Genomic DNA, 14931 nt, shown 5'->3' on the forward strand with positions numbered 1-14931 from the left:
TGATTCTGTGTGACTGAATACACTGGATCCACTCTGTGTGGATACGGGTAAATTCATTTGAATAGGTCGTAAGATAGATTGCTACAAAGATGGTTATGGACTACTGATAGTGTGTTGCCTATATCAGACAAAGAGTGCGATAAAATCTTGCCATGTTAATGATACGGAACAGAAGCAAAAAACGAGACAAGAGTCGCTATTGTTTGTTAGAGTGTAGAAACTTTTGTTTCCTCAACACAAGCTTATCTTTGACTATTTTGAAGGATCTAGAGCAGTAGGCTTGTTAAGTGTATGTCTGTGCTCTATTTATTGTATGTAATTATGTTCTGATACATTTTTTGTGCATTTCATGTAACCTTTTATTAGTTATTAACTATTAACTTTCCATGGGAAAACTAGAACTTCAATTATTGTCAAAACATAATTTGTCACATGATATGAACAAACATGGTCAGCAGGGTTCAAAACCTGAACTTTTTTATCGCAATGTTTTTCCAGACTTCTTTTAGCATGTAACCTGTCCTGTATAGTTTGTACAGTATGAAATTCAACCCCTATTGTCTGTTTTGATGTTCCTTTCCAATTAGGTTGAAACAATGAACTAACCTGTTGCCACATCCTTGTTATAGCAGGAGATTTGCAGAATGGAAATCCCCAATCAGGATTGCCAATGTTGTACCGGATGCACAATGACCATAGTCTGGTAGTCTTGGTTTCTAAGTTTTAGTGTACAGTGAACATGGTGAAGTGGTTCTTTTGACTTCTATCCTGGGCGTATTCAACTTAGGAATATGTTTTTGTGGAGTAGCATATATTGCTCAACCCTGGAAATGACACAGATATGCAGCCAAAATTTAAAACTGCTTCATTCAGTAAGAGAGGTGGACTTTTGAAGCCTAAAGTTGGAGGAGGGGAGAATTCCATAAAAAAGGGGAGGGAGGTCAATAAATGAGAAGGAGGGTGCATAAATTTACTATGCAAAAGTACATTTTTATTTATTTTATTTTATTTTAGTATTTATTTTACCTTTTATTTTAACAAATCCATCAAATATTAAGTATTCTAAATTTCTTAAAATTGGGAAATATGAGAAAAATGTGATAATTATGAGATTTTTTTTTTCAAAACTTTACAGAGTCCATAATCGAAACAGTATTCTAACAAAAAAAACCCTAAAGATCATACAAACAAACCAAACAGAGTCATTGAGTAAAAAGTAGTTCATGAAAGTGTCTCCTTTATAGCATTGGCTATAATATGTAGCCTACATCCGGTTGCTTGGATTGCTAAAGCTGCCAATTACAATCATCATTGATCATGAAGTCAATTAACTCATCACAAAACCATTTACTGCACATGAAACAAAGTACCTCGTTATTAGCAAACGTCAACATGGAAGGGGGAAATAGTGCATTGGTACGTTGGGGTCAAATACGAGTGAAGATCGTCAGATAGTTGGATCCCTTCCATCACCACACCCGAGATATATTAAGGCATCAGATTAGTTGTAGACCGATATTCTGTTTCCTATGTATTTCAGTCCTTCTTTGTCATGTCTAACATTTGCCATATTTCTCAGTTTCCTTAAATGCTATTTATAGAGCGAGATAAAGATTAATTGCAACTTTTTGATGCAATCTTCAATAGAATTTTTGAGAAAATATTGTCAAAAACCTAAACAGTTTATGGAACTCTATATTGTAACAAGTTTTTTGAATGAAGTTTAAAACTTTTGATCCAAACACAAAAATTGTATTCCTACCTCAGAACTTATTTTTATTTACCTTTGTTACCTCCAGAACAAACAAGTTAACTATTGTTTTCATGTAAGTGCCCCATCTACACTCAGTTAGCTGATCATTCTTCTATAGATAGAATTGAAATATTTTCTATTTTCTCTGCATCATCAATCATCGTTATTACCTCTAGATTGTAACCCTTTACTACAGATATGTTTCCAGTGTGTGCGAAACCAAATACATTTTAGGCAACAAGATATTGCCTATGTTAAGTGACACAAGTACATCTTACCCATATTGCACCTTAGGTGAAGTAACATATCGAGGCAATGTGGCGGAATTTGATATAGAGGATAATAAACAAATGTAAAAACAAACCTATTTACATCCAAACACCAAGATGCGACTTTTTTAAATGTGTGATTTCTACGATTGTGACAGCTTCTGTGGTGTTAAAATCTATAGGATGGAAATGACATTAGGAAGGGTGTTAAATTAGTATGAGTTATTAGGGCTATCTTCATGGCTCTTCTTGGGTTCAGATTGATTCGGTTTCATTAAAAAATTTCAATCATCCATAATGTGTTCACTTTGATGTGATGTACACACTAAAAACTACGGGGTTATATTTTCCGTGGTCATTTTGAATTGACCACGTTTGGGGTTGTTTTGACCCTTCAAGGGGGTTGTACTGTTTTAATTTGACCACTTTCACGAGGTCATTTTAGCCACTGACGAACATGGTCAAAAACTTAGTGGTCATTTTGCCGATACCGTCGCGCATTGATATCAGTTTCAATCTTCCGCTTTGAAAATCTCAATTCATAAATGAGTTTAAACATGAGCTGCAATTAATGTTTGTTGATTAATAAATAAAACTAATTTTTTGACCGAAGTTACCAATTTGTCAACTTTATAATGACTTGCATTTGAACTATTTGCACACACGGTGTGCATCGGCTCACGTGGTCACATCAGCGCCATATTTGTTCTGATTGTGCAGCTCAGCGGATTGTCGTGTGTGCTTGTCTGCATGATGGAATATGAAAAGTTAGTTGAAAAGTGAGCCTGCAAGGATGCATAGACCCTTGTCTATGCACGCAGATTCATGATTCCAATTTCATGCTGTCGTGGCTGGTGTCTTGGCTGCAGTTGTTATAAGCTTATATCATGTAAGCTTATAATACGTGAACTGTCATAGGCGATGACTGACTGTGTGTGAGTGTGATACACAGATGCATTTTGCAGTTTGCTGTTTATGTAATGCTTTCTCTGTGCAGAAACACACTTATGTCCTGGTGGGACCAGCATGACCATAGGCCTACTAAAAAAATCCAAACAACCCCTAGGCCTAAATGTGGTTATTGAGTAACCCTATAAAACAACCCTTTCAAATGGGTCATTTCATTTGACCCCGAAATGAGGTCATTAAGTAACCCAATAAGGCAACCCTTTTGAAGGGGTCATTTCATTTGACCCCGAAATGTGGTAATATTTTGACCCCAATGGGGTTACTATTTGACCCAAATACGTAGTCATGTCAATGACCCCGACCAATGGGGTCAAAATGACCCCGTTAGTGGTATGGTGTTTAGTTGATAACTATGCTGGGGTCAAAAATGACCCCGTTTGGGTCATTTTTTGACCCCGTAGTTTTAAGTGTGTAAACATGGTAAAGTAGGCAAATCGGAATCTGATCATATTCTGCAATATAAATAGGGATAGGCCGGAGTATTGCATGTCATGATAAAAGCACATTTAAAAAGAATGTTGCCGTGTATCGTTCCACTGTGTATTATGATGTGATCCAGATTATCTAATTCCAAATTAAACTGGATTAATACTGTTGTATGATTGCAGTGATAGGTGAATATGCTGTCCAGCCTGCAGAATTATGCTACCAAGTGCTAGACCTATATTTTGTGCACCAGAAATCAAAATGTGGGGCATGTTCTTCACAGGATGGTGCTAAAGGAAAGCACGGCTATGAGAACTATAAATACAAAATAGGGTGTGTGCTAACATTATCTGGAAAGTTTTGAAGGTATTATTTTTCTTCTACAACTTTTTTTTTCACAAATCTCAAATTCACATGGAAGTAGGCCTGTTTAAATATTTTTAAGAAAAGTTTTGAAAATATGAATATGAATGGAGGTTTGTGCATCAAAATTATGAGCCATGAAAAAATATTGATTGTATCTTCATGAAACTGCTTTTATTGGATGCTGGATCAAATTTTGAGCTTGGAGCCTCCCAAGGGTTACTACCATGCAATTTCACATAAATCCCTCAATAGTATTTCTATGTATTTGTCAGTAGCGTGATCAGTTGATGTTACATTCATGCGTTCATGATGAATTAAATGTGTATGAAAGAGATATATGATCTAAATTAATGACTGCCTTAGGTCAATACTTTCAATATCAATGAACGCGGAGATTGATTTCTTCTGTATTGAACTAGCCTCAGCTCAAACGTGCTGGCTGCAAATGTGCCTATTTTCACAGGTCACCATTTTTCAGGCTTTTGATAAAGTGAGCATTCATTTTTAAAACAATATAAATAGAAAATAAAGCTTTTTATAAACTTCTAGTATCAAATGTGAAGACATGGAGATGTGTTAACAAACATGAAACTGCAAAACTGAAATTGCGTAAAAATTATCACAGCTGCATTTCACGAATGCACATACATGTAGTATAGGCACGTGTAAGCAAACTCATTCATGTGTTGAACTAAAAAGATTTCTTGTGCTTTTTTATTCCTCAGGAGAACAAAGAAGAAAGTTAAGAATGTCATCTATGTTACAATTGTATTTCCATTAGCCTATAACCTCAGGTCTTGAAGCCCTGCTGAAATGTGCCTCAAATTTAAGTGCTGTATTCTGTTCAGGTCCATGACTTCAGTATAGGCCCATCTGTTGGTGCGTTTTATCCTGGATAGAGTGGCAGGGGAGAATTTACAGAATTTCTCCTAAACTTGGGCTCTCCCTTCCCCTGGTTTTATGCAGGCAGAACAAAAAGTCACAGCAAATCCCAATATTTGGATGGATGCAAATTTGGACCCCCCATTCCCCCCCCCCCCCTTCCATGGAATAAAATCCTGGTGCTGCCGAGACTACATGGATACATTTTATTTGCCCTAATTCAGGTATTCCTAGTTTAGTAGTTTTTGATAATGACTTGTCACTAAACGTACTGTCTTCTTTGCTCCTTGTGGAAAGCTCAATGACCTATCCCATCAACCTGAGAAGATCAGTTCCTTAGATAATTTGCAGAGCAAGACTGAGACAGAACTTAGATACTTAGTATTTGCAGAAAGCTATTTCCGCTTTTCAATAGATCCACCTGAGACATATATATTATTAATGTGCAGAGTATAGGCCCTAGGCATTTTGTTAATTATTAATAAATAACTTTTATTGGTCCTTAAAAAACAGTGTTTTGTTTCCTCCCTAAAAATCTCTCTAATGACTTCATGTCATTGAGTCAATGTTCATTATGAAATGATACCTGAACACTGACACTCTTGAACAAATGTTTTTGACCTTCCATGTTGACAATTCTGACAATACTAATTAATCAGGATGACAATTTATCATATAATTAAGTCCTAATCCATAAACATGGGAAAATACTAAACAGACTCTGTGAAACATCACAAAATGCCAGGGCTAAAGTACAGAAGAACTATAAATTATAAACTGACTGAGCATTATTAATAAATTGTTATACCAATACTGTCATAATTATGGAAGTGGATCTCCATTGAATATAATGTGGTAAACAGCTGTCCCTATCGTGACATTCCATAAATTTTGTTTACTGGTGAAACTTTTGTATGTTTACTGTTATCTCCATTTAGTCATTAATAACACTTTTCATGATAATTTATTAGTGTACATATCTTTTGTTGTATGATTGATGCTTCTATTAGATATGGTGGGATATTTGAGGGAAGTTGATGGTATTTACAGTTATGTGAGCATGATATGGACCTAGTTTTATCCTGTGCAGATATTTACAAACAGGGGTGTGTTTGCAATATACAAAAAATGCATTTTAATCACACTTAACCCTTTCAAATCATAAAATACTACACTTCAGCGCTTCCTTCTTTATTTATGTCCTTGTTCACTCATTCCTACTATTATTTCCAATACTTATGTCAAACATTTACAATACCCTACATCATGGACACAAGTTTTTCTTTGGTATGCCCATTTCCGTTTTAAAGGAATTTTTTTATATCATATTACTCTAAAATGAATTTGGATGTCTCATTTTCAATCATTTCAGCTAATTGCTGTTGTGCAATAATAAATACTGCTTTTGCATTAAAATGATTAATTGGTTCACTAGATCGACAAATGAGAGGATATTTACCAATTCCGATTCACATCAGGCCGATTCGGAAGTTACCAATTTGATCTGTTCTGATGTTTGTCAAAATATGCACAGCCCACTGTTGATTACTTGGAAATAACAAATCTCATAGTAGGTGCAAATTCAACAGTTTTTATTTCGAAAGTTCCCAAACTATCACAGTGTGCAGGTATAATATTTTCCTACTCGCATGTTCTTTGCACAAAATTTTGTTGGCTTCAAATAATTATAGGCCTACATTCCAGGGTATCTATATTCATGAAATTAGCCAGGAATGTTAAATACTACATTTAAATGATATTAACAGATGCTGATGATTGCAGCGCAGCATGTTTTTAATTAGGCCTTTATTTAAATGCAAGTTCATCATGGATATGAAAATAAGTTAATTAATTTAAAGATCAGCAATTACAAACCTGAACTCTTTGATTATATCAACTAGAATCCTACATAATCCATCACCTAGGACAGGTTCTTGAAGATGTGGATTTGGTTACAAAATTCATATACCCAAATTTTAAAATTTTAAATGTACATGTAGGTTATTTGACTTATCCATAAGAAGTGAGGTTGTTTTGGCTCAGGTAAATATCCACAAAAGAGTCAATACCTCAAGACCTTTAGCATTTTATGTATTATTATTATATGTGAAGATGCACTTTGGATCTCAAAACATGGAGATTTGTGGCAAATGTCATTTAGTTTATTCACACAGTTGTACTCCCATTTTTGTTGTCAAAATTTTGGTTATCTTATATTTAGCATATCTTAGCTTTATCGTGTATTTCTGCTTTTCGATTGTTTTTCATGAAAATTGATTCTTTTTACTCATGATATATTTGTGCTTTCTTTTCCCACTTACATATTCCACTTGCACTAATTATATTCCACTGCAATTCAATGCAATTTGCCAATTCCATGCCATGTTGTTTTACCATGCTACCCGTGATCACAAGTCAGGAAAGTCTTTGGGATATTTTAGCCGTGTGTGTAAACATGGTTCGTGTACTTAATGTTACTTATGATCTGAGGACGGTACCTATTGTCGGTTTATTTTCCTGGCAAATGGAGGATATAATGTTACTAATGACAAAAGCATAGGAGATCATGCAGTAGTACAGCCTCTCTCTCTAATGGGTGAAACTAGTCTGATCGGCCGATCTTTGATACAATTTACTATTCTTACAAGAGGACAGAGAAAGAGAAAAGTGCTGATGATTCAGCGTATATGACCATATAAAAGAAGATTTTATTACCACTTTTCAATCATTCATGTTAAGTATAATTTTTCAGTGCAGCTGAAGGTGCTATTTATTGTTGATGAACTTACACCCATTAAGTAGGCCACTCAACTCATTAGTGAAAAATTGTAACGTGTTATAATTACTTTTCCAACCAACCTACTGATGAGTGTGGATGAAATGGTGTGGTACAGTTTGACTATATCAGCATTGCGTGGTCTCTGTTTCGATATCGGATATCCGGCTTGGGAACGATGACCAGAATATGAGAGGAGGGAGCCTGAACTAATCCTACAGTTTAGTATGTGATGTTGATTCAATGTGTTTGTAGCTTATGTAGCTAACAAATTTGTCTTATTTTTAATCTTTTCTGCAGGCGAGTTTTAACACTCCTGTCACAAGTAAAGGAAACATGGCTGACCTTTCGTCGCTCAGTCGACCGGCTGTACCGCAGAGTTTAGCGTACATGCCTTCGGATAGACTAGTGATGACCACCGGAATCGGACCAGTAACCATGCCGGCCGTTTCACGATCAGGACCACCTAACGCTGTACCCATTAACACAACTTCCGCTGGAACGTCAGCTGCTGCCTCCTTCTTTGCAAGGTAAGTTGAAACTTTGGGTCATAGTTCACACTAATGCCCTCATCTCAATGGCATAGTTCATTAACCTCAATTAAACAACCATAGTGCAAAATTTGACCTCAAGTTACAGAGTATGAGTTTTTGTCCCCAAATTTTCAAAGGTCGTTCAATGAATGTACAAATGTATTGGGGTTAAAGAACTGTGCCTTAATAGATGAGCATGTTATGGATCATAGTGTCATTCACTCTCTTCATTGCATCAGCACAGAAAAATTATAACGTTCCAGGGATGTAAGTTTTTGGTGATGTTCTATAGGAACAACGTTTTCCGTGTCCAGGGATTGCCGATGCCTTTACAAGGTGTAATTTACCTGAGATGATTACTGTGAGTACACCTGAAGGCTTAAACAAAGAATTGAAGTAGGGGCGCAGTTAAAAAAATTGGCACGTTTTTATGTACATGACTCATTGAGCATATAATGTGAATTAGAAAAGCCCGCTCATCACATTCTAGTGTAAATTTTGACCTACATGTTTGTGATCAGAATATCACAATGTTTTGTCACCTTCCTATAAATATATGCAAATCAAACCGTGCATGGCAAAAGTCTCAGGACTTGTCGATGCTGTGTGATCATTCACCGGGTGCTCCATGTATACCCAAGCTGTGGAATTCGGCATTAGAGAAGTTTTGGAATACCCCAATTCTTGCTTTAATGTCTGATAATAGATCTATAAGAGAAAAAAAGCGTCTCAAATATCCCATCATAGGTTAAGCCTATGGGGTGGTCTTTTGAGTAAGATTAAAAACATCTTCTCAAAACCCATGATGGGGAATACGTTGTCAAGGGCGATGAGAGAAAGCGATGTGGTACAAAATGCTGGAGGAGGACTCTGGAGACGAATCTTCAGCTGAAGATGAGGTGACAACCAGGGAAGAGGTTGACGTGAATGTCAGGGCTGTCAAACCTATACACAACTGATTTCTAACAGGAGAAAAAGACGCTGACATGTGGAATGGTTTAAATATTTGATTATCTTTTAACAAAAGAGTGTTTTAAAAGCAAATCAATTTTGAAATAAATGTTGTTCTAACACGGAATCAAGATCGAGCCATTTAGTGAGCTAATATTTGTACATGTGATAGCTTTAAAATCGGTTGTTGTCTTCCATTTAAAAAGCATTACTGTGCGTGTGAGACAGGTGATGGTAAGTGGCCGATTTGGAAAAGGTAAACAGGATAAGTCACGGCCAATTTGCAGAACACCCAGCCAGACTTAGGGAAAAACATCTGAATTAGAGAAAGAGGTCTCTCAACCGGATGGATGTGATGTACATAATCAGTTAATCTGCAAATCATTGCTTGGACTGCTGCAGAGGTTAATATCAATGGATGTGCAGGGTCAAAGGTCACTGTTAGTGACAAATGATGCTTCCTTTTTACCTGTCAATAGATGCGACTATAATAAAGTACAAAATGGCGAATTGATGGCAAAATATGATATAAAATAGATAAAACAGCTGTTATTCTGCGGTTAGTAATAAAGATATCATTGACCATACCATAGTGGTCATCTGAGGATCATGATGACTTAGATTATAGCATGATGATGAGACCATAGGAAGTCATTAACTCGGAGGACATTGTCATTTATAAGGAGATGTTGGGGCTTAAAATACTCAATTTAACAGATAAAAGGTGTTAGTGAAGGTATCAGTCCATGTCCTGGTGCAGAAAATAGGCTAATGTGACTGCGATGAGAGATAGAGTTCACCTTTTTGTGTGTCAATATAGGGCAATTACTTCTAAATGGAACACGTTACTCTTTAAATATTGCTTAGTATAAAAGATGCGCTAAATCATATTATTTCAAATTGATTACAATTCCGATTATGAAATCAGTTTTTGGTGCGATTTGTCATGTGAGCCCACCCATGACGGCCGGCGAAAGAACGAGGTTAGGTCTAATTAAACGCTGATTAGATGGTGATGGATGCACTGGTTTATTGGGTTGGAAAGTTGAAAGGTTGCCTGTGATTGTCAAGATGATGCTATGTTAGGAGGAGGATGATACCACCATCTCAGTATCACCTCATCTCATCTCATCTTGGTTGAATCTCTGGAGGATACTTTAACATGGAGAATGCTCGACATTGAATGAGGTGTTTTCAACTAGAAATGTCAGCCATTAGTATCTATCTATTCAGGGAGCTTGTCCATCATGGTGAATTATAACACCCAATTTATTTGATTTAATACAGCTATTTATAGGCTGGATAAGTATAATATAGTCTACGGAGGAGGACATTTTGACAGGGGATTCCATATATGGATTTGATTGCTTCATTTTGCCTGATCTGTTCCACGAGTATAATATGCTATAGGGTTTTAATTAACAGTGTCTGTTTTTATTTCATTGTACAAAATGTACCAGGGATATGAGACAACCTGATAGTACAATGTTGTTTATTAGGTTGCTTGATACAAAGTTTCATATGCGACATGCACCACTGCCATTATGAATGAATCTGGTGTGCGAGTGGATGCAGGTGAATTTTTAGGGGGGCAATCATTTTTGCGAAGCCTTAGAGGGGCATGCAATTTTGGCAGGTCAAAAAAAGGGGAGGGCTCATTTTTATTTGGGGCAAGTTTTCAATAGGGTTAGCCATTTCTGCTTTTGCATAGTGCACCACATTAGACACTATTATTGTTGAAGGTAAGGTGTCTCAAATTTAGCATGTATAGAAGAAAAGATTGTGTTTGTCACAATGGCAGAAAGACAACAATTGGTTGGCATGTTTAGGGAGTGGGCAACTAGTGATTTTGGCAGACCATTTTTGAAAGTAGCCTCCTGCACCTAAAAATCCAGGGTCTTCTGAAAATGTGTTGTGTAATTATTACATACCGTACTCTTAGTGTCTGTTATTCCTATTTACATGTTTACAAGTGAATCTTATCATGAGCATTGCAGACTCTTTTTCCTGGCTTCACATTGTCAGAATGGTGAGATGTCATATTGGTCCGATTGTAATGACAACTTGCTGGTCAGCAGTAAAACTGTTGACTGATGTCACAGATTGCAGACACTTTTGAGTCAATTTGAAGTGACTACTTGGAAGTTATCAGTAGTAGCTGGTGATCAATGGCACAGTCAAGTACTGTCAATCATAGCCACAGACAGTTGATTTGGTCGTAGAGATCAGATTGGGCAGTCCATGGAAAGTTTTGTTCAAACAGAGAAAAGGTCAGCTTGGGCATTGCATGGAACTTTTACTCCAAATTACACAGTTTCTTTTGTACAAAGTAAATTGTACAAATTACACATCCCCGTTCACAGCATTGGCCTCTAGTGCGGGCTCAGTGTTGATTGGACTGCAGTTGAGATGAAATGAAGATGTGAGCATCCGTGTAGCATCTCCTGCCTGAGCCTTTCGCTAAACTGTCAATCAATAAATATCTTTTTCACAAAGCTTCCATAAAAAAATTAGGGAAAAATGATTTGATATATAAACCGAGCTTCTTATACATTCCACCTGAGCAAAAATTGTGCATGCCTTATTACCCAGCAGCTGGTTTATTTATAACATGTTTTAAACCCTTATGGCATTATTTACAAAACACCTCTTTGCTTGCATGTGGCACAAGTTTGGTTAATTTGTTTGTTGTGATTACCCAAGTTTGTTATTGTTACACCAGAAATCGCCAACCTTTTCCCTCCCCTAAGCAGAGAGACGGGAGTGCGATTTCCAACAGCAATACGAGCTATATAGCTAGTCCAAGAAACCTTAGTGTAAAGAAATAGGATAGGAATGGAGAATTTACAACCTGTTTTGATGTTGTAGAACACTTCTAAGGGTTCTTGGGTCTAAAGTCTAAGATTAGCAACAACAATCATTAGTATAGAACTTGAACCATGAAAACCCCTGAGGAAGGGAATATGAGGAGGAAAAATCTACGGATGTGGTGGGGGAGATCAAGATAGAATCTTGTGTTAGTTTTCACTTTTTCCACATCAAGAAGTTGTCTGCTGAATTACCTGGAGGCCAAATCCATCCTAAATTTGTCAGCAAACTTGCAATCCGTTTCCACTGCTTGGGCCTATGGGGGTGGCGGCAATCCAGTTGATTTGCTTCAAATCATGTCCTGAATACCGAATGAATGAAAAAAATGGGTAGGGCTTGTAAGATAGGCAACAAAGTCGGCGTTTGGATTTAACGAGCATCTCTTTTGCTCCTTGTCTCACTCTCACAACCCTGTGTTTTAAGGAATAGTGAGTATACTGAGAGACTGTTTGTATATATTCCATACCCATCCACTTACGCAGAGTTTATTTGAAAAGATCAAAATCCCAAAATGCCTATGCATTAGATTACTTTCGTCGACTCGTTTCCTTCCTGAACATCAATGCCTACTTTAAGGAATGCACTAAGGCTTGGGAAAAAAAGTTGATGTGTGTTGCAATGGATAAATGTCAGAATAACAAAAGCTTAGTAATCAATGTCTGCTCAATTTTGCAACAATCCATCATGGTAAAGATTGATTGTAAGTTTGCTCATTTTATGGGGAAAAACATGGCTGCCTAAAAGGAAAAAAAGCAACAAAAAATGTGTGAATTCTCCCCCTAAGTTGAAAGGTTTAAAACTCTTTCTACTAAACAGGGTATTTATTTTTATGAATTCTGTATCGCTATTAAAACCCTATAACTTTGACAACTGTGTTTGAAGTTGAGGTGTGTGATTGATAATAATGGGCTCGCCAACTGAAATAAATAGCCAATATTGTATAAGATAGGTATACAAATTGGCCATTGGCATACCACAGTGAGCATTGTGTATTTATGTAAAATATACTTTTTATATATTTCTAGATTTGTGTGAAATACATAGATAAGCTTCATTGGGCTTTGTGTTCCTTTGCAGACGATGCAGTGTGGAATTGCCGACTCATTATATATGGGCTGGGAAAGTCTTCAAGAACAAGTACTTGTTAAAATGCTCCTTATTAACTGTGTGGTTAAATTTTGATGCAAAAATAAGCAATGTGCATTTCTCACGGTTGGTGAAAGCGGCTCCTAAGATGTTTTTCAATTGCCTATTGTGAAGTGCATTTTCCCCTTGATTTCAATTTATAGTGTTTTTTCGTCCTATGGAAAAAAAGGTTGTAAGCATTGAGGGAATGATGATGGCATATTACGTAGCGATTTCTAAATATAGGATGTGATTAGGTAGACTAGATTAAGTCACAGATGATTAGCGCTCCCAGGATTACATTAGAAATGTCACAACGACATCCTGGATGTTGTTTAGATGACTCCAGTAACTAGATTAAAGATGTTTTCAACTCGGGATGATTTATTCATCTCTAGTGTGAATGTTGTTGTGGTTAGGCTTATAGAAGTCATGAAAAGGTTGGGAGGAATTCCAGTCTGTATAGCTAGGCAATGAGAGAAAGCCCTAGATTGTTGTTGCATGTCACACATACACCAGCACATACATCCACGCGCACGCTGAGACACTTAGCCTATACATGTATTTGCTTAGTGCCATATACCCACCAAGCGAGAACTAAACCTTCAGAATCTGACAGTGGATCTGATGCTGTGGATCCCCCATGAGGGACCTAAGGTTAAGTACCAATGGGCTATTCTAGAAAATAAGTGCGCACCACCTAGAGAGGAGTAACTTTTCAATCAAAGAAATGTCTGGATTTCTGCTTTTTGAAAACGAAAATTCCAGTTGCCAATGTCACTTGAGAAAGCCTGGAAATCCAATTAAATGAAGGAAAAATCACGGAAATGTCCAAAATGAGCTCTCAAATTGTGGATTTTTGATTTTTAACTATTTTTCTGCTGGATTTTTTTCACATTTGGGCACATCTCCAAAAATCATGTCAGGACAAAAAGTCCGGAAATCCGAACTCCTCTATAGGGGGTGTGCATCTATTTTCTGGAATACCCCAATATTACCCACAGTGCTTTGCAGGTAGGTCTTCTGATGTGTGTCCTCGATTGGCTGCAAACACGAAGACACTCTCACCCCCCCCACACACACACACCCCACCCCCTCCCACAGGCACACCTATCAATTGCTCTATTCCTTATAGTTTACACAAAGTATTTTTTAATGTTCACAATGTTTACATACATTCTTGCAGAATTTATGCAGACAAGGCATTTTCACTGCGTCTTGATAAATAACTGGCTCAAGTTATTCCGTGCTACACTTCATTTCAATACTTTGTTCTCATGTTTTCAGTGAAGAAACTTTAGCGATGTAATTCAATCAGTGCCACATGGAACATACTAACATGTTAACCTGTATGTTATAAACTAAAAAGGATACAGAATCAGTTCTCTTTAGATTCAACTGAGTATAACCGAACATGACATTAGTTGGTTTTGGCATAGGGTTTTACCAGGTGCTGTTTATTAAATCCTGGCCACCCCAAAATAGCTTTATCACAAAATGTTTGTAAAAAGTAACCAGAATTGAAACATTATATTTGCAGTCACAGTAATGCCATCACTCATGCTGCAAAGGGAACTGGAAGAAAAAAGGAAATGGTGATTTTTCAAACTATGTGGCATACAAACTGATGGTTATCGAAATGTCACATTTTCAGTTGATTCTTATCGGAATGTAATTTAAATTTGTTAAATTTTGTAAATGAATCATTAAGATATTTAATTGATATGAAAAGATTGCAGTAGTCCATTCAGTGGCGGTACCAGGAATGTTTTATTTGAGGGGGCAAAATCAAAAAAATTTGTGCAAAATTGCTGCAAAAAGTGGAAATTTTTCGTAATTTTGGGTTTTACTGGTCCGGGGGTGGGGAGTTCTGACTAGGGGGCATTTGCTCCCTAGTGCCACCACTGAGCACATTTAGAGTAAGCATACAGATAGTTTCTGCTTTAGAGTAAGCATACAGATAGTTTCTGCTTTAGAGTAAGCATACAGATAGTTTCTGCATCAAGACAGAAG

The 14931-nt window shown here is 36.8% G+C and overlaps 1 protein-coding gene across 1 annotated transcript in view; it reads left to right on the forward strand.

Moving 5' to 3' along the window:
• LOC140153247 (uncharacterized) overlaps positions 1 to 14931 on the forward strand; it is a 244178-nt gene that overhangs the window by 146959 nt on the left and 82288 nt on the right. The window contains 1 exon segment of the mRNA XM_072175942.1: positions 7742 to 7971. Coding sequence (XP_072032043.1) covers positions 7742 to 7971 — 230 coding nt within the window.

The sequence above is a fragment of the Amphiura filiformis genome, chromosome 5 (genome assembly GCF_039555335.1).
Source record: "Amphiura filiformis chromosome 5, Afil_fr2py, whole genome shotgun sequence".
Classification (NCBI taxonomy): Eukaryota; Metazoa; Echinodermata; class Ophiuroidea; order Amphilepidida; family Amphiuridae; genus Amphiura; species Amphiura filiformis.